The 27,369-nt window shown below is 31.8% G+C and overlaps 3 protein-coding genes across 4 annotated transcripts in view; 1 reads left to right on the forward strand and 2 right to left on the reverse strand.

The window, feature by feature from the left end:
• The window catches only part of LOC126750624 (uncharacterized), a 353,062-nt gene that overhangs the window by 88,399 nt on the left and 237,294 nt on the right, over nt 1-27,369 (reverse strand). The window lies entirely within an intron of this gene.
• LOC126750620 (homeobox protein ceh-37-like) overlaps nt 1,898-27,369 on the forward strand; it is a 152,390-nt gene continuing 126,918 nt past the window's right edge. For both annotated transcript variants that reach the window (XM_050460273.1, XM_050460274.1), the window contains exon 1: nt 1,898-2,037. The gene's annotated coding sequence lies outside the window, so the exon portion shown is untranslated. The remainder of the gene's footprint in view (nt 2,038-27,369) is intronic.
• On the reverse strand, nt 15,387-18,101 carry LOC126750621 (uncharacterized). Its single transcript, XM_050460275.1, has 2 exons — nt 17,591-18,101; nt 15,387-17,514 (listed from the first exon to the last, which is right to left on the reverse strand). The coding sequence occupies exon 2, from the start codon at nt 17,031-17,033 to the stop codon at nt 15,915-15,917; it is 1,119 nt and encodes a 372-aa protein (XP_050316232.1). The 5' UTR covers nt 17,034-17,514; nt 17,591-18,101; the 3' UTR covers nt 15,387-15,914.

Here is a 27,369-nt window from a genome sequence, read left to right on the forward strand (position 1 = left end):
CAAGAGACAAGAATCTTGTAAAAGAATTAAAGAAATGTTTCCAAGCGAAACATCGTCTATGATGGCGACATGTTGATTTTCTTTGTCATTGTCTTCATTTGTTTGCGTGGTAGCTGTTATTTCGATTCCTACTTCATCGTAAAATTTAGAATTTTCCAAATCAATAGGCGAAGCTAGACCTCCTTCTGGTTGATTGGAGTAATAGTCTGAACTACCTTATACTGTATTGTCTTCTGGAATAAGGGTTTATGGAAGATTTGCAAATATTTTGTCAATTCGAGATCAATAATATTTTTTGTGTTCCATTTCCTTGACCTGTAAGAAAAATAGTAAAGACACTTCATTCATTTGTAGAGAAAAGTCTTCTCGCCCTTTCCAACCCGCTACTTTATATAGGAGTTTCATACAATATTTTTTCTACGATCATAATAAATAAAAGCCATCTACCTTGTTGTAAATAATTCTCTGATCTGAATCCGAAAGCATTTCCATATTTGCATAGATTTTTTGTCGTAAAGCCACTTACTAATCAAAACACTAGTCAATTTGACGTTTTAAATCACATCGTTATTTACGTCGTCGCCCTAGTTACGGTAAACAAATTATGTTCATAGGAGACTTCATTACAAATTAGTGCATTTCTTGAGTGTGAAATAATGACACGTTACGGCACTTTTTTTCACGCATATTTTAGTTTGTTTAAGGTGTTAAAAAAAGTGATACTTTATGTATTAATATGTGTTTAAAAAACGTTACTTTTTATAACGATCGTAGAAAAAGGTTTTTTATTCAACTATGTAGTTCGATCGACGATCTAATTCTGTTTTGTGATAACACGTATTTACGATCATTTTAAAAGTTTAGTACATGTGATTCCTCGTATCTACATGTCTCCAAACATGCCAATAAAACAGGGTAAAAAACGATAAAATCGCTATTTTAATAAAATATTTCGATTTTATAATGCATAATAAAGTATGTAAGTAATGTTATTTTATCAATAAAAACCACAAAACTTACTTTGATTCACACAGACACCAAAACCATTCTAGCAGCCATTAAAAACCATTCTAGCAGCCATTAAAAACCACACAGCACTAAGAGGTACATGCGTGTTGTTACAACAACTTAATTTGAGGTATTTAATATTTTTAAAAAGATACGAGGTGTAATCTAAAAGGTGCGTAAACAGATTTTCTAGCGTTTTAGTATCTTAACTATATTTTGGCAAAAATGGATGTACATGGTTTCCCAGTTCTTAGAAAATTAAAAAAAAAAAAGAAAAAGAAAGGTCGAAAAAAGTATTTTCAGTATTTTCGTGGTATAGGTGATAGAAATAAGACTATAATTAGTTCAAAATAAAAAATAATCAATTTTCGGTGAAAAAATCTCTTAAAGGTTATAAAAATATATGAAGAAAATCTTCGTCTAAACAGTGAGGAATTTTTCATTGATATTCAATGAAACTTTCATATTTCTAACTTTATTACTGATAGCACCCTGTTTCTTAATTGTGTTTTTTTGATGTGCCAAAACGTGATAAGTGGAGCATTTTAATTTGAGAATATCGTATTCTGTTATGTAATTATATAAAAACATGCGTGTTTCTTTTATCTTGGTCTACCTATAGTTGGGTATGTAAGAAACCACAGATTTTTTTCTAAACTTTAAAAATAATAGTAATTGCATAATTATAAAAGTGTATTTTAAACCAAAATATCATTTAACATCTTTTAGGAAGAGTCACATTAAAAATAAATCCAATGCATGCGAAATCGTAGAAAAACCGTGGAAAAGCTCTTTAAAATAGTTGATATATATCGTGTATAAAACATTTATTAGGTTTCTCGTATAAGCACCTTACAAAGAACTTAAACTAGTCTGATGTTATTGATAAGTAAAAGACTGTTTTAGTCATAAGAACTCATTTTAAATATTGTTCGGTAATTTAATATTCAAATAAAGATATTTTCAGTTATTAATTAAGTGAACTAGTTAGTGTTTCACAGTCTATTCGGCATTTTTCCTTGTCAAAAGGTAAGTACAAACTAAAGAATATGTATTATTTTCATAAAATGAATGTCTTTGTCGTGGCCTGTAAAGGGCTATATTTAGATACAGAAACAAACATTTAAAAAAAACTATAAGATAATACAAATTTTAACCTGTTTTTATTTAATTTTTTTTTGTTCGTGGCGTAATTACATAATAAAATATATACTAACTAAAGAAATATTTGTTATAAAAATTAATTTTACTAAATCCCTTAACTAATTTTTTCATATTCTTAAGTGCATTTTAATTTATAACCTTGTTTGTTTAATTAAATAGTTTAATTAAAACTAAATGTGCTTTTTTTCGAAATTTTACAATTATCAATCAATCAATCAATCAATCAATCAATCAATGCTTTATTATCATAAAATTTAAAATTTTGTTGACAAAGCTATTATTTAAATAAATCATACAAACAAAATATACACAAAGACAAAACAAAAAATACAAATATATAAAAATAAAAAATACAACAAAACATACAAAAAACTTAACAATTTTATAAATTGTTTAGGTCACATTTCCTTAAAATCTATAAAATATATATACATTCACTTGTATACAAAGTCGGCAAAAGGCAGTTGTTTACAAAAACATTATTAGCAAACTACTAATTTGTTTATATAATATACGAATATTATTTATGTACATTATCATAACAACATAAACAAATTTACCAGTGTTTAGGAAGCGCGTGCTTAAAATTACATAACATTAATTATTAAAAAATTAAAAAAAGTCGTTTACTGTGTATAAGGCTCTCTCCAGCAAGTATGATTTCAGAGCTTTCCGAAATTTGGAAAAAGTTGTTATTGATTTGATTTCAAATGGGAGATGATTGTGCATTTTTTTTGCATTATAAAGAATGGATCGTTTAACTAGTTCTGATCGTGGGGTTGGTAAATAAAGATCGTACTCTGCGTTTCTAAGAGGATAATTGTGAGATGGCCTTTCTGACATATCTGATAAGTGCTTGCGGATTAGGCAGACGGATTCAAATATAAATAAGGAAGGAAGAGTTAGTATTTTAAATTTTTAAAAATATTCCTGGTATATAATATCATCTCATGATAGTCTCGTTAATTGGTCAATCGTTTACTTAGTGCCATTTTACGTATAACATCTTAATAGTTTAGCGTTTCTGGTTTTTTTATATTTCTAATTTCTTACGGCAGGTATTTGTAATTGACTAACTTTACTTATAACAAACGTTAATAACATAATATAACGCGTAGATGAAAAATTTAGATTCTAGTTCTTGAAATTTATGCAATAAGAAAAATAAAACTATTTTATTTATTTGTGAAACTATCAATTTTTCACATATTAAATATAAAAACGACCTAAAATTTTAATTTATGTTTATTATAAATAGAATTCAAAAATACCTTTAAACAACGAGTGTTTTAAAAATATGTAGCACCTTTTTTCTGAAACACTTTGTGTGTAGCTGTGGAAAATAATTGGGGAGTGCATCTTGGGTGTATTATACATCTTAGATTACTTATTTTGAAGGGGGTCAGCAACAGCTATTAGCCATAGATCTTGGCTAATTTCTTGGATATTGTAATCCTTTGCGAGTACTACGGAAGTCTGGCATATACTGTGCCATAGATGGGTTAGTTGTTTGAGGAGTTAACTTTCACATGGCATCTGTATCTATTGGGTATGGAAGGATATTAAAACAAAGTTTTGTTCTTCCTCCAAGAGATTTGCAGGCTTCTAGATTTCGGATTGTTACATACAACAGCGAATCATCGTTTCGCGCAATATGTTTATAGTTTATATGCTGTTGTTAAGATATGGTGAAGACCTGTTCGACTATCTAATATTGGAATTGGATACAAATTAAACAACATATATTTTTCAAGATCTGCTAGTGGTATGCTGAGAACGAAAATTATTATATACTAACAGTATAAATTGGTAATGGAAGGTTGTTTGTTTGTAACGATTGTGATATGTGTTTTACAGATTCATTTAAATCCTATGGTGTAATAATTAAGCTCTGTAGTATTTTTAATATTTCAAAAGTAATTGCAATTATAACGTCATTAAGATGGTTTTCAATGAATAAATAGCTTCCCATTATTGACTCACAAATGTTTAAAACTGCAATTTGCGATGAGTAGTATTTAAGCCGATCAGAAATATCCATTATTGAATTCCTAATCTCTTCTATGCCTTTATTAAAAGTTTCATCTATAGTTTGTCTATCTATTCGGCAAAGTATTCTCCGTCTGAAGCATCGAGATTATCGGTTATAGATTTCCAAGTTGATCCCATACCGTTTACTAATCCACGTTTTTCTCAAAAAATGTATTTGCGTGTGTCAGCCATGATGTCAGAGTATTTTTGGTTTAGGTAATTTGATATTTGTCTAAGACTAACGTGAGTTTGAACTTCGGTCTTAAAGGCTAACAGGTGGTTTAATATGTTGTCATTATTTTTTTTGTATTTTTTATTGGTTCTAAGCCTTTATAGATAAGGTGGGTTCATTTGCTATTAGAAATTTTTAATCTTGATTCTTCGTGAAAGAAAATTCCAATGGTATTGTTGATTGGTGTTATAGAATATTGACAAAAGATGATTGAAACAGTCCGAAGAGCCTGAAAGAGAATTAGGGTAATTATAGGGTTTCATTCTATCATGTACTCCCATGTATCATATTCTATGTACCATGTATCATATTCTATCACTATTCATTATTTGATTTTTGATTTGTATGGGGATTTAGTACAATTGCCAAATTTTTAAGGCTATGAGGATTCATTTATTTAATAGTCTAGGAGGTATGCCCAAAAATAAGGTAATATGGGGTGAACCCGTGTGTTTCATTTTTGGTATTATTATAGTAAATGACAGCATTAAGTGGAAAGGATGGTCGTCTGGCTTTTTGGATAGATAAGCTTGAATCATTTCTCCTAAAGTGACATGGAATCTTTCGATTGAGCCATTTGATTGAGGGTGGCTTAAACTTAAAAATGTTAATTTTATCTCATAAAGTTCGCAAAAATCGCAAGTTGCCAAATTCACATCGTCATAATGTTGGAAAAATAGTAAAAGGATGTTGATGACTGTTTTGGCAGTTTTGTCACTTAAAGGATATGCCTGTGTAAATTTAGTGAGTTCGTCTCTTATGGTTAATGCATAATTTTTAGTTGGATATTCATAAATATCGATATTAATGCGTTCAAATGGTGTCTTGGGTGTTTCGGTTATTACAAGGGGACTATTTAAGTTTTTTTTTATAAGCTTTAAGTTTTGACAGGTTTCGCATGAGTTTATAAGATTTTCAACTTCTTTTGAAATACCTGGTCAATTGCATTTTTCTTTTATTCGACGTATTGTTATGTTTATACCATGGTGTAAGTTTTACCGCGATGGTAATGGTCTAAGGTTTGGGTAATTTCGTCAGCGTCAGAGTTTTAATTGATATTTTGACAAATTTTTAGTTAAATATTTTTGTCGGCGAAAACGTCAGATAAAATTTCTAAAAGAGATAATTCTAAGCAGTTTTGAATAGGTGGTTGGCATATCAAATTTATTTTGGCCTGTATAGATAATGTAAAATAAATGTTGTACTACTGTTTCAGAGTCGAAAGAGCGAGTAATTATTAAATAGTTTTAATTTTTTGACAGATTTGCTAGGAAATATATTAATTTGGTTTGCTTTAAAGTCTGGGTTTTCTTCAAAGATGTCATCTAATATTTCATAATGAATTTTCTCTATTTTGTTTTGTCAAAAGAAGGTGACTATTCTTTTCGGAGTACTTTCTAAAAGTTGTTCATTTGAAACTTCGACTTTGGAGTAGTCAATTAAGGATGTTGTTTCATATAGATGGGCAAAATTAATATATTTTTTAGTTATTGTTTCATCATCAACTACTACTTCATCGAGTTTTTCGGCAGCACTTAATGTTGCATCAGATTCGTCTTCATTTGAAGTAAAAATTGAAATATTTTTTCGGAAGCTTGAGTAATCCTGAAAATGGTTAATTTTGATTCTCCTCTCTGCATCCACATTTTTATTTATTTTTGCGGCTTTGTGAATGATTTTATAATTATATTCTTCTAACTTTAAACGCCATCGTGCTAATGTGCTTCCTGGATCTTTAATTGAGAAGAGCCACGCGAGAGGATAATGGTCAGTGACAAGGGTAAATTTCCTTCCATATAAATATAGATGAAACTGCTTTACTATCACACGATAGCAAAAACTTCTCTTTCAATAGCGGAATATTTTGTTTTAGCACTACATAATGTTCTTGACGCCAAGGCAATAAGTAAATCTTTGCCGACAAGGCCTTGAGACAGAACGGCGCCTATTACATATGCATTAGCATCTGTGATTTAATGGAATGTTTCATCGAAATTTGAGTATATTAAAATGGGGTCTTAAATTAATGCATTTTTGAGCTCGTCAAAAGCATGTCTACAATCTGCGTTAAAGTCAAAAGGTCCTTTTAGAGTAATCTGGTTAGAGGTTGGGAAATTTTAAGAAATATAATAACCAGTGAGACCAAGGAAGGACTTAATCTTTTGAAGATGTTAATTCTAGAAAATTTTTAATGCATTTAATTTTTTTAGGATTGGGTTTTACTCCATCTTCTGTTATCAAGTGTCCTAGGTCAGCTACTTCCTTTCTGAGGAACTCGCACTTGTCTGGTTGTATCTTAAGATTAGATTTTCTTAGGCATTTGAAAACATCGGTTAGTCGATTAATATGATCGCGAATTATGGAAGAGTAAACTATGATATCGTCCTGGTAGGCAAAACAGCGTTCATTTACAATGCCAAGGAGGATGCTGTCCGTAACGCGCTGGAAGGTGAACGGACGATTTTTGAGACCAAACGGCATTCTGATGAATTTATAATGGCCGTATTCAAAGGATAATGCTATTTTTGGGATGTCTTTTGGGTTGATTTCTATCTGGTGGAAACCAGATGCGAGGTCATGTGTGGTGAAGTAATAACACTTTCCAAACTGATCAAGTAAATCGAAGATGTTGGGTAGTGGGTATTTGTCATCCACAGTAATCTCATTGAGTTTTCTATAGTCGATGACTACTCTTCACTTCTGTTTTCCGGAAGAATCCATTTTTTTGGGAACAACCCAAACAGGGGAGGACCATGGAGAAACAGAAACCTTTTAAAGTTGAAGATCCACATAAAGTCTATATTTATAGCTTAGACATAGACTTTCATGGAATCCTAGGCCTTATTTTTTTGGAACACTATAGATGCACTATTGATTTAAACAACAAACAATTATTATTAACGTATTTCAAAACTTGCCACTTTTGCCACTTCGCAAAATTGAAAAAATTACAGAATTTGAAAATATGCCCTCCATAGAAAAAAAATTCAACCAACCAACCCAAAATATTGAACCCTTTTTTTCACATATCCTAATTAATTAAACAACTCCTGAAATTCAACTCAATTTTTTCACCAATCGAATTGAGAATATTGAAAACCAACTTCGCATAGAACATCTGAACGAACAAGAAACCGACCTCATTACCGATCGTTGTCTTGAATATAAAGACATATTTTATCTCGAAGGCGACAAACTTTCATTCACTAATTAAATCGAGCATGATATCGAAACACATAATGTCACGCCCATTTTTACTAAATCCTATAGATACACATATCCTATAGACACATCAATAAAGAGGAAGTAAAAAGTCAGGTCAATAAAATGTTAGATTAAGATATTATTAACAAGGAGTTTTTTATAGGTAGTACCTTGAATTGATTTTTTTTTAAAACGTTGTTTAAAATTTTTCACGGCATTTTCTTTGAATATAGAGAGAGATACCTGCACCTTGACACAGGTGCAATATTGTTAATAGTAGCGCTTGTAATTGTAGTATAAATTTTTAGGGTTAACTGGTAAGAGCGGATTTATACAAAATTCTGTTCCGGGAAATTCAGGGATGGGTCGAAATTATATAAATTCAATATCTGAATTTGATTTTGAATCTCAGCCAGTTCCGACTGGTTTTCTGATTTTTGTATCATATTGGACGTAAGGTCAATATGATCAATATCAATATGGTGGGCCGGTGGATTGTTATTAAGAAGGGGTCTTTGGAAATTGTTGTTTTTAGACATTGTTTGTTATGCTACGAACGACATTTGTTTGCATAATGACCAATGCGACCGCATTAATGACATTTGGGGGCTTGAAGGTTGGGTCTTCTTTTTGATTTGATTTTGGTTTAGGAGAGTGTAGTTTTATGCCTTTTTCATTCTCAAAGTAAGTTAGTTGAAGTTCACGTCTTATGCAAACCTGGACTTCTAAAAGATCTCTCGGATTACTTGCCCGAATGATATGACCAATTTTTGATTCCAATCCTGTTAGTAAGTGATAAGTGCCATTGATTCAATTAGGGTTAATTGTGCCTTTTTTTCATTAATGGACATGTTAGTTTTCTGGATATTTGCATGCATTTTTGCATTCAAGGTTTGGGGCACGGTTTAGGAATGTTGAGATTCGTTTGCTAATTGTATAACGCGTTGCACGTCTATATTTCTAATATGATAAAAGGATTTGTGGAGCCCTTTAACTTGACTGTTCTTCCGTTTTATTTATTTTTTATGTGAATTACTAATAGATGTTTCTTTCTGATTTCTAGGGAACATGTTATAAGCACAATCGCAAGCGTTAAGAAATGTTTGATTTGAAGAAAAAATTGATCTTTTTCAAACAATTCACAAAAAAAAAAGGATTATTGAGAAGATTTCTAATAATTTATATGGTTCTACTTTTGCATCTTTTGCTCATGTGAAGTAATATTTGTTTTGTTGTCGGCCATGATGTTCAGTTAATGATAAAATTAAAAATGAAATTACAAGCAAATAGTAAATATTTAGTTGAAGTATTAAGTGTTGTGTTTTGAATGAAAATTATTTTATTATTATTATATTATGATGAAAATTATCTATAGTAATAGATCATTAAAATATTTATTGATTAAAGGATATTTAATAATTTATTAAAAAAAATTGTAAAACGATTATTTGTTATTTCTGTAATAATAAGACGGAAAAAGATAACGGTAACTGAAAGATATTCAGTAGGTAAATACTTTAAGCAAGAAATATTTTAAGCAAGTTCTCTAATTATTCTGCTAATAATCAATAAAATATTAAATAGTCGAACGGAGTTCTACTAGTGGTTGATTAATATTACAATTAATTAAATTATTAAAAACAATAACGTGATGATTCAATGCTGTACTTACAGTAAGGAAATCATCTAGTTCTCTATGCCGATTTAACTACCAGGGGCTTCACCAGGTGTTCGTTCCGTTACAATTCTTCGAGATTCTGTATGGTTTTTTTACTGTTAAAGCGTTGATTGAGAATATGGGAAGATGCCCAACTTTATGGGCAAAATTGTACTACTAAAAGCGGCCGGCGGATAGATGGCGCAACAAGAAGCGCGCCCCGGTCTCGTTTAAAAATCTCGTATTCATTTCATTGTCTGGAGAGGGGACGAACAGGCTTAGGAGTTTTCGCACGCACCTAGATTATTAAATTTAAATTTCCTTTATTTATTTTTAATACTTTTAATTGAGCAGATTTATTTTGCTTGTTTTTAAATAAAACTTGTTAATAGGTCGTCACTTAAAATGAATATTTGTGTTTATCATGGATGCTAGGACATACAATACTATAAGTTTTTTTAAGTTCCCTTTAAAAAAGCCAGAACTAGTTGCTAGAGTGGATAAATAATTGTGGAAACCAGGAAATATATGTTATGGATGAGGTTTTACAAAAAATAGACTTATTTGTGAAAAACATTTTAATAAAGACTACATTTATATAAGTGGCGGACGAATGATGCTCCTTCTCAATTTCGTTATACTTAATTTAATTTCTTACTTTACTTAATTTAAGTTCAATAAGTTTTAAATACAATAATTTACTTAAGGTATAATAGATTTTTTTTTATATACCTAGGAGCTGAGGTTTAATCTATTAATCTCTGACCTCGTTTTTTCTTTTCATTATATTACTTAACTTTGTTATGAATATTAAAATTAAAAACGATAAAAACAACGAAAAGACCTACGTTTTAAATAAAAATTCCTAATTTAAACCAACGTTTCGGTAGTTATATCTACTACCGTTATTAAGGTAAATAAAGTTTAATTAAATTAAATTAAAGGTATGAACAAAATATACCTTTTTTTAAATTTCTCGTTAATACTTCCTTTACAACTCCTCCCTTTAAATACTTTTAATAATTACTTTAAATACTTTTTTATATAATTTCACGGTTAATTAATAGCTTGACAAACTGTTTTGAAAGATTACAAAAAATTCAAAGATTACTTCTTTTAAAATTAAAGGAGTGTGATCTTAATGTAATTAAATGATAAAAAATATATGAATATCATATATTTTAAATTATTAATTAATTTTGAGAATGCCCTGTTCTACCTCTCTTTTTAATAAAGGAATCCATGTATTATTAAAATCAACTGAACAAGTAGCTAAGCATTTATCTTCATTTAACAATATAAATGGACTTTCCTTTAGTTTACGACACTTTGAAATTGGTTCCTTTGCTAAAATTGAGGAAGCATTCCAGTTTATTCTATGGTTATTGTCGAATGCATGTTGTGTAATTTTGGATTTTTGAAAATCATTATTTTTTAATCAAATAATTCAAATAAAACCGTTTTAAAGTTTGGGAAGGTGTTCTAATGTAATGTTGTTGGATATTTCGCAAAAATTTATTAATTTTATAGTCTTTAAGTAATAACTAGACCGAATTCACTAAGAAAATTTTGATAAATTATTACTTTTATTTCAAGAAGCAAAATTTAATAATTGTGATGTGTTTATTTTTGCCGTGAGTTGTGTATTGAGTGTTTTCAATTTCTTCTGAATATTTTAATATTGAAGGTTATTGCACATACTATAATGGAGGGGATTTAATAGTAATGATGCGCTGATAATGTTTTTTGATAACAAATTGCAAAATAATATAGAAATCTTTACAGGAGGATATACATATCGACTTGAAGGACGTAAACAGCAGTACACAAATGAATATCTCAGTCCTATGTCAAATTGTGGTTTTCTCCTGACTCCTGCTTACATCCATTTCTTATCAACACCAGCACAACAACAAAACAAATAAATTGCTATATATTATTTGTGTCATAGATCACTATCCAATTATGGTCAATATATTGCAACATAACACTCAAAATTCTTTTTTCACAAGTAAACAACATAAATATGCCAAAAGAAAAATTAATGACTTGGAATTATTAACATTAAGCTTCACAAACTATGACTGGAGGTTACAGAAATTCAGGACTCGCTAGAGTACTCGCACTCGAAGACGCTACCAATATTTTTTTTAAAAAACTTCAAAAATTATTAAGGCATCTAAGAGAACAGAAGTGTTTAAAAACACTAAAAAGAGACTGAAGGAATGGATAACAAGAGGACTGATTGCCTCAATTAAACACGTACAGGGATAGACTGCAGAAAAACCTACAAAAACATTACGATCATGAATTACGAACACTTACAAAGCTTATAGAAATCATTTAAATAAACTAATAAATATAACAAAGTATGCATTTTACATAAACAAAATAGAAATAGAAACAAGAATGATATGGAAAAAGTATATAAAATCATAAATAAGATAACCGGTGGAGCCAAGGGCAAAAAAGCAATACATTACTTTATTTAAGTTTCCCAGAAATAATTAAAATCGGGGTTTCTTAAAGGAATATATACCTATTCTTTTCATTACCTATATAAATTCATTACTTGAACTAATTTTAACTTCTTGCAAACCAAAGTCCCAGCTTGTCTATGTTTTTAAAACTAGTGTCAGTCATGGAACTTATATCATATATCATCACTGAAATCAGATAGTAGTCGAGGGATGCACAGAATAATCAGCAGGATTTTATTGATCCAATCTTTAAAACGGAAAAGTTACCAGAACACTTTAAAGTCTCCTTAATAACTCCAATTCATAGGGCCGAATCACGAAATAAAATTCAAAATTATCGATCAATTAACTTAGTTAATATTCTAGCCAAATTATTTGAAAAAGCACTAAAAGATAGAAAGCTAAAATCTTATCGTCGAGACGATATCGATTTTTAGAGGGACCACCGATGCTAAAGAGTGGCTTATCTCGGAGATCGCCAAAGGCCTTGACGATCATGAAAAGGTGATTCCCCAGAAATAAACTCCTGGACTAAATTATCGAACCACCTGATTTTTACAGATTTTTTTTTAATAAAGATACAAAAAAATGCATAATAAGCATTGTTAACTTATTTATTAACGTAGAAGTGAAGTATAGCGGGTTAAGGACAGAAATCAAACCTCAAGATTTGAAATTACCGACGTTTCGACGTTTATTTACGTCTTTTTCAAGGCTGAAAAAGATACAATTGGTACAAAATGGTGAAAGCAATAGTTATTAATACAATAGTTAAAAAACCACCCAAACAAAAACACAAATAAACGGAGACTAAAGCATAAAAGTTAAAATTAAGACGACTTACCAAATTTACATTAGAGGTTTACGTAACAACTAAAACCTAGTGACATATCCATCATACATACATCACAGATACAATCGTTATACATTAAAATACGCAGCACAACCACTAAGTAAAACCGTAAAAAAAAAGACACAGCATAAATAAACTAAAATTGGCTTATGTCACAGATTGATTCACAATAAATAAGTAGTACGTATAGTAATTATAGTAAATAATGGCACCTTCTAAGTCAGTGTTTAGTAGTGACTGTACGCAAAATTTGTTGTTATAAAGCAGAAATGATTTCTTTTCATTCATTCTTTTTATGTCTGTAAAATAGGTTTAATATTACCTGGCCTGTTGAAAAGTTAAGTATTTAACAGTTTGGATTTATACAGTTTAAGATGTGATTATATTGTGTACTTAAGCCCTGAGTATCGGTTCGGTGATTAACAGAATTATGTAATTGGATGTGTATCATTTCACTGATCTTGCGTTTAAGATAGTGCCTCTCTCTATCAACTATGCTAACATCATCAAAATTGATGTTATGCCCTGTGGAAAAGTGATGTTGTGCTAAAGCGGTCTTATCTTTTTTGTTCATATTTATGACTCTACAATCATATTGATGCTGATATAGTCTGTTCTTTAAATGCTGCCTAGTGATACCTATATAACACTGTTCACAATTACGACAAGGTATACGGTATACCAAACCTGAGCTTAACTCAAGGGGAGTACAATCTTTTAATTGGGACAACAATACACTGCTTGAGTTTATGTTGTAAAAAGCCAGTTTAAAGTTGTAATTTTTTTCCCGGATGTGTCGTTGGATTTGTTCTAAAAATGATTTTACATATGGAAATCTGAAATATTTTGTTTCTTTACTCCTTACCAGTTGTGTATCTGTTAAAAGTTTAAAATTGTAATAACTCTATTTACCAATGTTGTGGGGTAATTGTTATTTCTTAAAAAACCTTTAATTTTCATTGTATTAGATTCATGATACTTCGGGCTACTCAATTTATAAGATCTAAACAATAGGTTTTTAATAATTCCTATTTTGTTTGACATTGGATGTGACGATAGGTAATTAATTACTCTGCCTGAAGATGAAGGTTTTGTGTACCAATTAGTTGTTAAAGTCCCATCGGTGTTCCGTTCTACCATAATATCCAAAAATGGTATACAATTATTATTTTCTAATTCCATGGTAAACTTAAGCTTGTCATGATAATCATTAAAATGATTTAAAAGTTCATTTGTTTTGTTAGATGGGCACGCCAAAATTGTGTCATCAACATATATTTTAATGAAAGCCAATTTAAAAGGTAAATTGGGAACTATGTTAGTTAGGAGTTCGTTCATCACCAAATTTGCCAAAAATGGGCTGGCAGGGTTGCCCATAGCTGAACCATCCAATTGTTGGTAGAACTGGCCACCGAAAGAAAAATAACTGCTATCGAATAAATATTCAATAATTCTCAGTAAAAGACTTTTAGGTATATCTGTGTAAGCGGATATAGTGTCCATTTATTTTTTATAATATTTAAAACTAACGATTTAGGAATATTTGTGAGCAATGACGTAACATCCAAGGACACTAAAATATTTTAATGTATAACGATTGTATCTGTGGTGTATGTATGATGGAGACGTCACTAGGTTTTAGTTGTTACGTAAACCTCTAATGTAAATTTGGTAAGTCGTCTTAATTTTAACTTTTATGCTTTAGTCCCCGTTTATTTGTGCTTTTGTTTGGGTGGTTTTTTAACTATTGTATTAATAACTATTGCTTTCACCATTTTGTACCAATTGTATCTTTTTCAGCCTTGAAAAAGACGTAAATAAACGTCGAAACGTCGGCTAATTTCAAATCTTGAGGTTTGATTTCTGTCCTTAACCCGCTATACTTCACTTCTACATCTATTGGAGGGACGTTAATTTTTGTACCATTATTTATTAACAAAAAAATTATTTATTTATTATATTTTTATTTTTAATAATTTATTATATTCTATTTAATAAAACTAAATTTAAGTAACTTAATTCAATACAAGAAAAAAACATCGATTTTCACTAACTTCAATTTTGATGCAAAAATAAAATAATAGACCCAATAAATATTCTTGTTATATATTTTTTGATAACGCCAGAAAAAAATTAAAATGATTTTGCCAAATTTCAATTTTTTGCAAAATTCAGGAAGTATTTGAATTTTATTATAAAATGAAACTATATTGCTCAACTTTCCTCTAATTATACCACCTCTATTGATGTCCTGTATAACCGTGATGCGGGGTCTTTAAACAAAATGGTTTTTTTTGTTGTTACTAGGTATCTTTTTATAGTATCTTTTTGTTGGTAATTTTGTAAAAATAGCTTTTTATATATATTTTTGTATTAATTTTTGTCTCAAAAACTTATTTAAGTAAGTAATTGTTTGTTTATAAAATTTAACTTTTAAGAAATTTCAATATGTCTCCACCCTTAAGTAGATCACTCATAACTTGACCACGTAAATGACGCCACTGTGCTTGTTGTATGTTAAAAAAAATAATAAAAACATAGTTGGCGGCATCATCCTATGTCTTTAAAAAATATTCAACACGGCCGCGTAACCGGAGATTCCAGCGTCGCGGTGGTTGAAAACCTGAAACTCAAAAAAGCCAAAAGTCAACTCCACGCAGCTAAAATAAATCGTTCCTAGATTTGACGCAGGCTAGATTTCGCGGCAGCTCCACACGATGCACGAAATTGAACAGCAATCCGATAGTCGACCGGGTAGCGTATTGCCATTGTGTAGTAATGTACATTAATGTTACATGTGTAATAATGTACATTACAGAGCGCCTTATTTTCTGTATTGCACACCACTTTGCTGCAGTAATAGTTCATAAAAATTCACCAATATAGCGCGCGGTACAGATCAAGCTTCGCCGACACGAGAGAATATGATCATAGTAAGAAAACAGAGCAAACAGAATGAAACTAAATGGTTAGCGAGCTGAATTTATTTATTAAAAAAATACTCGTACCTATGACATTACAACCATAACATTTATTAGTGCAATTTTGTGTTTGGATGATTTGCCATAATATTTAATGAAAGGTTGTGCCTTCGTTTGACTTTTTCTTTATTAGAGGGTCTTCCAGCTTGAATTCTGCCAGATTGTGGTAATCCTCGCTGTTTACGACGACAAACCGACGTTGGCTGAACTTTTATTTTTCTAGATCTTCTTCCAGTAGTAAGTATTTTCATTTCAAAAAAAAATTATTATCTGCAAAGGTGTTTTTATCTCTTATAGCGTCTTGTTAAATTTGATCAACGTAAGGGTAGCTTGAGAACTTCGATTTTCTTCTAGTGTCGAAACGATCAATGTGGCAACGCAATTGGGCAGCTTCTTCGTTGAAGTTCTCGTGGTTCTGATTGTTATCAAGATGAATAACGTTTACTGAAAAATCCGTTTGATTGTGTTCTGGTAATTGCACTTCACTGTAATCCTCATCATTCCCATCCATACTGTAGTAAAATTCGTCGGAAGCAGACTCGCCCACTGCTAATTTTGCCATTTGTATCCTGTCAGATGCATTCAAAATTGGTGAAGTCTTGAATAATATACCAAACTTCATCTCAATTGCACATAAATGCTTGCAAAACTTACCACTTGCACCAGCTGGACAGTCACAGAATGCAAGTTCTGCGTTGATGGTATATAAAAGATTCGAATCTTTTTCTGAAGCTACGTGAAATATGTTATTCTCCAGTTTATAAACAATATAAATGTCTTTAGCTTTAGGACACATATTTTCATAATCAAATCGTGGCTTCGAGTGTCTTGAGTTCGCAAATTCCAATAATCGTCTTTTGTAATAACTCTCAAAAACTTTGGAAATAAATTCCACTAAAGCACAAGAATTAAATACTTTGCACCTTTGGAGAACAATGTCTTTAAAAATTCTGATCGAGGCCTCCGTGTAGTTGTTCGTATTATTGCCTCTTGTAATAATCTTGCTTCGGTATGGAAGGCACCATTCCATTCTTCGACTCCACAGGTTCTTCATATGTTGAAGCAACAAGGTGTTACCTCGTACAATTTTATTACATTTCAAAGACTTGAAAAGTTCTTCTGCATCCTCTACCGTGGGTGCATACAGTATATCCCTAAACATGTTCATTACTGTTTTTCTATAGTCTTTTTTCACATTGTGATGGACTTGCCAAAGCCATCTCCACAACGCTTGGCATAAGTGAAAAATACATAGTAATATGACAGATTTTGGAAATACAGTAGCCAATGCATTTCTCTCGGCTGAACAGTCGTCGGTCATAAAGACTTTTGGCGAAAACTTTTTGCCGTTAATTTCGAGCACTTCTTGAACAGCAGAAAAAGCTAGGGTATAGTTGGCTTCCGTTTGTGCAGAAGTACACATGCTATAGGAATAGCTCCAATTTTACTTGATGCAAAAACAAAGGTAACGCACGTGCTGCTTTGGTCACATGACCCACTAGAGTCCACGAAAATCATTTCGTCTGCAAAATTCTGTAGAAAAGCACGCCGCATAATTGGTGTAACAATAACAACTATAAACGGATTGTCTTTCACAATTAATTCAACTCCAGCCTCTTTGAGAAATGAAATTTTGTTGTTAAGTACATCTAGCATACTACTTTCATCACACGTGCCATATTGAGTGACTCTCCATCGATCGTATAAATATATAACTTGTCTTTCCGTAGGATTTTCCCGTGCATTTGCAAGAGACATGCTGTGCTATTATGTGCAACGTTTGTACTTGTGTGTTCGGTCATTTGCATTTCATGATAAATACTGAGGAAATACTGCGGGCCGCTGATGGAGACATTCCTGAATTGAAGTATGACTCGAAAATATGTCTGGTATCTTTGCTGGTCCTTAAAAGAAAAAAATATTAACAAATTGAAAAAAAGTAACCACTTTCAACATAATTATCTAAACAAATAAGTTTACCTTTTGATGAATGTTGGCATTTAAATAATTTTTTGAATTCGTAGCGGAAAGCATTCGGAAATCGGTGAACAGTTATCCAGTTTGTATTTGTTGGTTTTGAAAACCCTTCAATCCAAGTATTGCACTTGCAGTCGTAATCATCTCCTGCCAATAGTTTGCATTGCAACCGAATTATATAATTTTCCGCGTCTGCTACCTTCATTTCAAGAACGTGCATATCTCCACATAAACTAGAGAGCAGCCCCTTAATGTTATTGTCAATTGCATCCACCATAATTATTATACTCTTATATGTATTTTACTGCAAAGAAGGGAAAATAAAGTAAAAATAGTTGGCTAACGTAACATGATTTTTGTTCGGGTTTTTAATCGTTTAAATTAAAATTCATCGGATCCGCCACTACTTTTGGTTGTCAATGTTGTCATGTCATCATCGAGGTAAAAGGTAAAAGATACAGGAGATAATATACATAGTACATATAATTAAAATTGCTGTGCCAAGCTAGGTAGCTGGTACACGTCCTTTTAATTAATAATAATATTCAATTTTTCACATACAGAGTACAGAGGGATGGCAACATTGATGAAATTTTCCGATATATCGCAATTTCGATACATCGAATTTTAGAACATCGATGCCGCGATGTATGGTGTAATGACCTACATACAGTCCCTCTTGTATTTTTTACTTCGTTGGTTATCATAAATTTTGGCTGTTGCTTCAATGAGTATTAATAATCCCCTAGAGAGAGCATTGTAATCAATAATCATAACAGATGGCACCAAACAATTTTTGGGACTTTTTTAAAGTAGGTACCTAGTAAACTATATTAAAGTACCAGTTAACAAAAGGTAATAGTACTTTCGGTAATGGATATGGCTGGAACGCCGACCCCCACCCCCGATGAGTCGATAATGCGCACATCACGTGATGTGATTAAATCATGATTTTGGCAAAGCCAATAAAAGCACAGGTCCGAGTCACGTGAGATTTGTTGATCAACAGTCCATTACGTTAGCATTGGATACTCTCTAAGGGATTACTCGGGATTACTACTCATTGGTAAGCCTACTTAAAAGTAAGGTTAGATTTGCACCAATAAACTAACAATGATTGGAATTGATTGGAATCTATCTACAAGGTGTCCTGAAATTAATGCACCAATTTTTTATGGGAGATTCTACGTTGAAAATAAAAGCTAGTATTCCATATAAACTTATGTCCGTAAATGCTTCCTTTCCGAGATACAGGCGTGTTGAAATAAACCAAAGAAAAAAACTGTTTTTTCATCATAATTTTCAATTCACTTTAGATATTTAATTAATAATTTGTTCACTGTCTTTAAGTAGAAAAAGACATTATTTTTTATGTCAAACATTAAAAAAAAATCCAGTGGCGCCCGTACGGGGGCTGTACTGAATATTTTTTAAGAAAAAATGGTGCGCCACGGCTTTTTTACAAAATAAAAAGTGTTTTTGAAACCCTTATTCAAATTAGAAGAAATTTGTTTTCTTGACATTTTTTGAAACGGGCCATAAAAATATGTTTAGGCTAATAAAAATATACTTAACATTTTAAAACCCTGTATCTCGGAAACGAAGCATTTACGGACATACGTTTATATAGAAAAAAATGTTTTATTTTCAACGTAGAATATACCCTGAAATTTGCTGCATTAATTTCGGAACAGCCAGTCAGATATTACACGTGCAGCTCTGTTGATTCAAATACGACACACTTTTTTATTTGGTTTTCCTTTGTTGCCATTAATTTTGAAACCTCCATACACGAAACGTATAATAAATTGCATAGACATGTCTGGGTGAATTGAATAATATGAGTGAAAAGATTAAGATGGATAAATTCCAGAAAACCAAAATTGGTTTTTCCAGGTGTTATTTTCAGATAACAATTCCTGTCACTTTAAATATTTTTAAAAATAAACAAACCATACGCAAAATAAAGAGCAAATAATTTGCGAGTTTTTTTATTCTGAAACAGAAGCAAATGGCACCAGTTTAAAAGAAATGTTCGTCCAAAACTTGAGGATTGACAAAACAAAAACCTATTTTATTTGATGCAGAATTTTAAGATACGCTGTGTTTTTCGATTTTCGAATTTTATAATGATCTTTGGACCCGCAAGTTAAGAATATATTCAACTATATTTCAAACTAGTTACCAAGATAACACAGACTGTCATAAAAAAACACCTTCACTACCGAAAAGCGAGCCCTAATGGGTACACGTAATTTAAAACAAAACAGAAATATTTTATTGCATGTGCATGCGTTCAGAACTTCTTCGCGAATGTTCGCGCCGCACGGCTCTGTAACGCGTGATATATTGGCGGATCGTAATGGGATAGTTACGACAGCAAAGTGGTGTGCGAGACAAAAAAGCGGTGGCTCTGTATAGCGCGCTATTTTGGTGGATTATAATGTGCCATGATAATAATACTCGAGAAGATAAACCTACGCGCATGAGATGAGCCTATCTCTCCCGCACGCCTGACGTCAGTCGATGACAAATTTCCCCAGGAACAGCTTTTAATACATGAACAGAGTTTTAATACATTTTAATAGACGTTTCGTTTTTTTTGCTCTATATGTTCGATGGATTTAGGGTTAGGGCATGGTTTATTTGTTTTGTGTGTATTTTGTGTGACAAATGTGGCAGAGTTTATTAAATTATAATAATTGAAATTTTTTTATCATGGTGTACTGTGCAGTGGTGGGTTGTTCAAGCAACAACAAGAAAAAAGTAAGGTAGTTTCGGATTGCCGATTCTTTAGATTTCCAAAGGATAAACAAGTTTGCCGACAATGAATTACAAAACCATTTTAATAACACGTCTAGCAGTCTATAAGCAATTTAAAAAAAAATAGATTATAGATACTTAAGAAAGTGAAATTAATTGGTTGTATGTCATCAATGGCATCATGCATTTTCTTTTGGCATTTACTGGTAACACTATTATTACCAACAACCAATGGGTACTCATATGTATACTTAGCGCACACAATTTTATGAAAGTTAATTATCACAATAGGCTGTATATCAATCCTCTATTTTTGTTTTATTTTTTTTACAACATAATAAAATGTGTACATATTATATCACTGATATTTTTCTGCAGAGGCATTCGTCTAAAGTAAAAAAAAGTTAAATAAAAACCATAAATGCTTTTTTTTGGCTATAAATTATTATTAATTTATTATTAATTAACAAGCCTTCAGACGTTTCATATTGTGTATATTTATTTTCAAATTTACTTAAATAATAAAAATCGTTTTTTTAAACCTTATCCAAAACCAAAATAGGCATTTATATTATATAAGGCTTTACTATCCTTGCACGGATCCACGAATCCTACATACTATTAAGGAAATATTTTACATACAATTATAATAATCATAACATATTTCATATAACAAAATATAATAATACTTAATAAGTAATGTTTAATAAAAAAGGCTTTAAAATACTGCTTTTCCAACCGACAAACAGAATTTTTGTCATCGAGTGACGTCATGCGCAAAGTCACAGGAAATTGCATCGCCAAGTGGGTTTATCTTTCCAGTAATAGTATCATGATAATGTGCGGTTTCGCCGGCAAAATGGTGTGCGATACAGAAAATAAGGCGCTCTGTAATGTACTATACAATGGCAATACGCGACCGGGTACACTTTTTAATACAGGATTGTGTATGCGTATCTTCCCAAATATTCAATCAACGCCAACGGTTAAAGGATAGGAATCCACCGGTATTAGTTAGAATGCTTGTGTTCTAGCAACGTTGTCAGATTCTACCAACGACTGCGCTAATTGTTAGATTACTTATTACACAAATGACTTTTTGAAAAAACATTTTATTACTCAAAAATTAAAATTATAAAGTCTTATTTACATTAACTTAAAATAAATATAAAGTAATGGCAAAATAGCTGAATATGTAATTGCCTCCAATCTTGCTTTGTTTTTCCTTTTATAGTTCTTGAATATACCGATTCAGTGAGAACAGGCATCTGGGTAGATCGCGTGTCTGGCTTTCTGCTGACTCTGAGGTTGCAGTTCCTTATGAGATTTAGGGTAGGCGTAATTTAATCCGATGAGAACCAAGGACCAGATGACTTTGTTAAAGGTGACTGGTGTTATGGCAAATTGTGAGATAGGTGTAATTTGATCCGGTGAGAACCAACGACGGATGAGTTTGTTAGAGGTGTGACCGGTATTATGGAAAATTGGATATAACATACCTATAAAGATTGGATATAACAGGCCAATAATAAGCCGTTTTCTCGAAGGAAAATGTAACACCACATGACACAGGTTTTTGGTTAGTATGCTGCATTTTTACACTGTGAATGTTTTTGTTTGTTAAAAAGATGCATACATATATCATGGAACTGTCGGCTGCTACCATTTACTTCTAGTGATGTGACACTAGAAAATTACATGTAATATGAAAGTGCGGAAAGTTTCTTTGAACACAAATTAGTAAAAATGAACCATGTTCTAAAAATACTGCAAAAAAATAAATGCATCCTCTAGCTTTAATATATTGTAATTCTCGTTTTTTAGAAAAAATCATAGTCTACTTTAAACACCAACATGAAGTCACAAAAATGTAATTATTTCCTTTTTTAGTTTTGGTCCCATAAGATCCACAGCAATAACCTAAAACCTATTTTTACCCAGAGTAGCAGTGTAACCAGTTTTTTGAGTACCATCAACTATCCATTTTCCATTAAATTTTAAGACGTCTTTAAGTATTTTTGGTCAATAATAATATTCCGGGATTCGATTGCGAGCCTTTAAAAAAGCCAGTGTTAACATTTACGTTTTTATCTTTTTATGATAAAAACCAGTCCGTACTGAAATAAGGCCAAAAGGCAGAACGCATGAAATCACAATAACCGACCGATATTAACGCTCATTTACATGGCGCCCTTACGGTTGCTTTTATTCTTACATAGTATTAACCTATTATTAATAGATCAAACGATCTTACCTAGTGATGTTCGATCTTAATTATATTAGTCCTCGTCGAAGTAAATAAGGATACCATTGTAGATGTTTAAAGATGACATTTTTGGTATCTAGGTACAAAACACAAAAGATACACTAAAGATGCTTTAAAATACATGTATGTGTATTCAGATCGATATCTTCATAAGAAGAAACGAAAAAACAACAAAAAACGGAAAATCCACGATTTCCACATAATAAAGAAAAATATATATACTTATAACTAAATTTTAAACTCACTTAAGAACTAAGTACAGTCTTAGCGAAAACACCTTGCTCCTGTACAGGACGATTATAAAAGTTTGCGAAAGTTTTTGACGCTTCTGACCAACCAGCAGCTAACCTAATTGCTACGATACATTTACGATACTAATACCTTTCCTCAAAGCTGCTGATGTTGCCGCATGCCTAGTGCTATGCGGCTTAAACATGGAAATGTCCATGTTCCAAACCCATCTAGAGATGCTTTGAGCAGAGGCATTATGATACGGCTTTTTAAATGTAAGAAAAATATTGTTACATTTATTAACATCAGATTTTCTTCTCTAAACAGTACAAAAGTGTTCTAGCTACACATATATTGGGAATTAAAAAAAAAAAGGTAGTACTAGTAAGGGCTGTAATATGTTTTTTCCTGTAGTTTTAATTCTTTGTTCAATTCTTATCTCAATTCATTTTTCTGAACTCAATATGTTATTAGTATTAATTAAGGCTTAAGTCTGAACCCTTTATCCTGTAGCTAATGCCATTAAAATTGCTAATTTATAAGTCAGATATTCCAAGGAGACATCTTGATTTTTTTAATTTTGGACATAAGAAAGTACCAAAGCAGGATCCCAAGTATTAGAATACCTAGGTTTAGATGGTCTTAAATTGAAAACTCCCTTAAAAAATCTTTTTATTCTATTGTCTTCAACTATATTTTGTCCCAGAACCTGAGCTGTCGCAGAGCGATAAGAATTTTAACTCCTATAAGACGCCCCTTTATTATATAAAAGCATTAAAAAATCTAAAACTTTAGGTATAGTGGCCGAATATACATTAACCTGATTATCCCTGCAAAAATTCCACCATAATTTCAATCCCATTTCATACTCCTTGAGAGTTGTTCCCGTAATAGATGCCAAGCAAATGTCAAAGGCCGAATCTGGAACGTTACCTAGCTGCAGTGCCTTCCGGATAAGACACCTACCACCAGGGTAAGATGCTTCCATCATGGGTGGGGTGATAACCTATCAATAGAGAGAAACAAATTAACAGATGGCTTAAAAATCAATGGCTTCTTTATTAACATTGAAGTAAACACTGGATACCATGGTTGGGTGGGCCAGTCAGGTACCACGATTATTCCAGAAGCCTTATCATTAAAAATTTTATTTAATGTTTTTAAAATAAGAATAAAAGGAGGAAAGAAATTAAAATTTTAAAAAGCCATCAACTTCATAAGCCTCAGAATCTTTTCGCTATGAGACAAATTTTGCACATTTCTTATTAAGGCGAGAAGCAAACAGATCAATATCTGGTGTATAAAAAACTTCTGTAATCTTATTAAAGTAGAAATCGTTAAGCTCTCATTCAGTTTCAACAGCTAACTGATGAGAACCCAAATCTGCCTCTTTATTTTCAGAAGATCTAATATATGATGCAAAAATTAAAATATCCCTTTCCTCACACCAGTCCCAAATGCTTCTAGATAAAGTATGTAAGGTGTCATAACGAATACCCCTCATCTTGTTTATAAAGGCAATTGCAGTTGTATTCTCAACACGCAATAAAATTCTTTTTCCTCTGAGGTCTTGAGCGAAACATTGGAGACCAAAAAAAACAGCCTTAAGTTCTAAAAAATTAATAGGCAAATTTTTTTCTTCGGGGGACCAAAAACCATGTGATGATTGTTCGTCGCAAAAGACACCTCACCCCGTTAAAGAAGCATCTGAAAAGATTGTTAGGTCAAAATTATGGGGCTTTATAAATTTTTTTGATAATGGAATTTTTGTCAACCACCAATTAAAATCTATTGAAAGACTACCTGGAATAATCATTTCCTTATTAAAATCACCTTTAGATCTCTGAAGAGCTCTAAATTGTACTATTTTAAAAGATTTTAAATGCATCCAACCATAAGGTATAGCCGGACAAACAGATACAATTTAGACTGGCAAAATCCCTCAAAATCTGACAATTTCTCTTCTTTGGAAATTCTGATAATAGATGTAAAAGTGATCTTTTCTTACTGTCAGAATTATAAATGAATCCTAAGTATTAAATACTTTATTTTGGGTTAATCTCACTCTTATCATAATTAATTATAAAACCTAGTTTTTTCAATGTGTTTATGGTGAATGTGACATTATCCCTACAGTTTTTAAGAGAGTGAATTATTATTTCTTAAGAATGCCATTACTGGTTTCATAAGTTTAGTGAAAATAAAGGGGCTGCAATTTAGTCCAAAAGGAAGACAGGTAAACTCATAAAATTAATCCTCAAATCTAAAACGTAAAAATTTTCTGTCTGAAGCTGCCACAGAAACTAAAAAATAAGCATCCTTCAGTTCTATTGTGGCCATAAAGTCATTAACCTAAAGAATTTTTGGCAATATTTTATGATCCTCTAATTTGAAGTGTTCAACTTTAACAAAGTTAGTGCTTTAAGATACAGGATAAACCGATAGGAACCATCAGTTTTAGGTACAGTAAAAATGTTGGACAAAAATTGACCTTGACAAGGCTTAACCACACTTATGACACCCGAACTTAAAAGCTTACTAATACAATCTCTCAATACACTGGTTTCTTTAGAAGACCATACCTGTCTTCTTGGAACAAAATTTTGTATAGGTTTCTCATTAAATGGGATCTCAAATCCCTTAATCCAAGATAAAATATTCTTATCTTGGGTTATCTCTGACCATTTATGTAAAAAAATTTAAGGCGACAACAAAAAATACCATTACTAACCTTATCAACTTGCGGGTCACTCGAACTGTCTTTGATCTGACTGGGTGCTCCTTGAACCGGTACTGGTTGTGGCCCTGTGGCTTGGAAATTGGATGATCTTCTGAAGCTGCTGGGAGGAATCGAGACTTGTTTTTGTCCACCTTGATATTCCCCCTGTGTTCGAAGTGAACGGCTGGAGTTTAAAGGGCCTAAAGCAGACAAAGCTGAGCCAATTTGGTTCTGAAAACCCTGGATCTTCTTATCCCGCTTCTTAACAGAATCTCTACTGGCCGCTTCTACCTCTGGATTAAGTTTCGGGTCCTGTAGTAATAGGCAATTTTCTGGCGGAGGGTATTTAGTTATAAGGGTGGAACGGTCCTCTTCTGACAATCCCTTTTGAATAGTTTTGTTCCAGAAAATAGCCACTTCCTTAACAATAGGTGGAGAAGTCAAATTTGAGGGAGTCAAATCATATCCCAGCAAGGAAAGCATTGCCTGATTCAAATCAGTATTTAATTCAACTTGGTCCACATTCTGGTTTTCTTTATCCTGCTCTACAAGCAAAAAATTGTAATGTATAATATGTATAATAATAAATAATGTAATGACGTCAAGTCAAAAAACTCAAATCACTGCTATCAAAACAGTTATCCTTACTGGCCCCAGTAAGGATATTTTGTTTTCAAAACCAAATGTCTGTCCTTTATTTCAAAATAACTGTGTCAAACAGTAGAGAACCTGCAATCTCTGATTGCTCAACCCCCATAAAACTCGAAAACCCGGAGGGTGTCGTTGCCCCTGTAACCAACCAAACATCTGGTTCTAGGTCGGGGTTTTCTGTAGGCTGTGAGGATGCTCTTCTACTCAATTTCTCCCAAGGACGTGTAGTAGTCGGCGAATAACGATCACCCTGATCGCCATTTTCATTGTCTAAACTCGACAATTTATTTTTAATTATCTTCATGGCCTTCCTAAGGTGCTTCCTCCTTAGAGTCACTACTTTCCCCCCTTCTCCTCCTTTTAGAATGTTTTCCCATTTTGAGAACAACACAATAGTAAATTAATACACCCAAACACTATTAAAAAAAAAACGAAAAATTTTGCTTAAATTCGGGTTTTTGAGACGACAACGGGCGATGTGGTGCGGTTAACACGAGAACGAGAAGTGATTGCCGTAGAGAGGCGAGGACTGCTGCTGGTGCAGTAGGGACGAGCTTTTTTCGCTTTTTGCTATAAACTCGTGGCGGTTAATATAGGAATGGGGAAACTACAATGGTATCCTTATTTACGAGACGAGGACCAATATAATTTATAATTTTAATTAACACATTAATGTTTAACCTAAATAGAGATAAATGTACAAATATAACATATATAAAATATATATGTTATATTTGTACCAAGTTCGACAACTTTACGTTAATAAAAATTAAATTCTATACTAAAAAATAAAAAAGAAAAAACAGTATCTATTTTCCAATATTAATACTACAAACCATTTTGACTATGAAAAACTAAATAGTATTTAACAGAAAGTGAATAAACTTAAACAGCTGCTTTAAGAAATGAATTAAAATAAATATTGCAATAAAAAAATACTGCTATAATAATTGCTTTAAAGCTCATCATTTTTCCCTTTTTTGCACTTGCATCTTGAAGTAAAATGGAGTTTTTCTAAGACATTATTTATTACTTCTGTATAATTATTTCAAAATATATTCGCAATGTGCTCCGAACGAATGAATTTCTGCTTTAAACCTATCAATCAGATTTGACTTATTTTATAGCTATATCTTAAATTGTAACGCCTTT

The sequence above is a fragment of the Anthonomus grandis genome, chromosome 2 (assembly GCF_022605725.1).
Source record: "Anthonomus grandis grandis chromosome 2, icAntGran1.3, whole genome shotgun sequence".
In the NCBI taxonomy this organism is placed as follows: domain Eukaryota; kingdom Metazoa; phylum Arthropoda; class Insecta; order Coleoptera; family Curculionidae; genus Anthonomus; species Anthonomus grandis.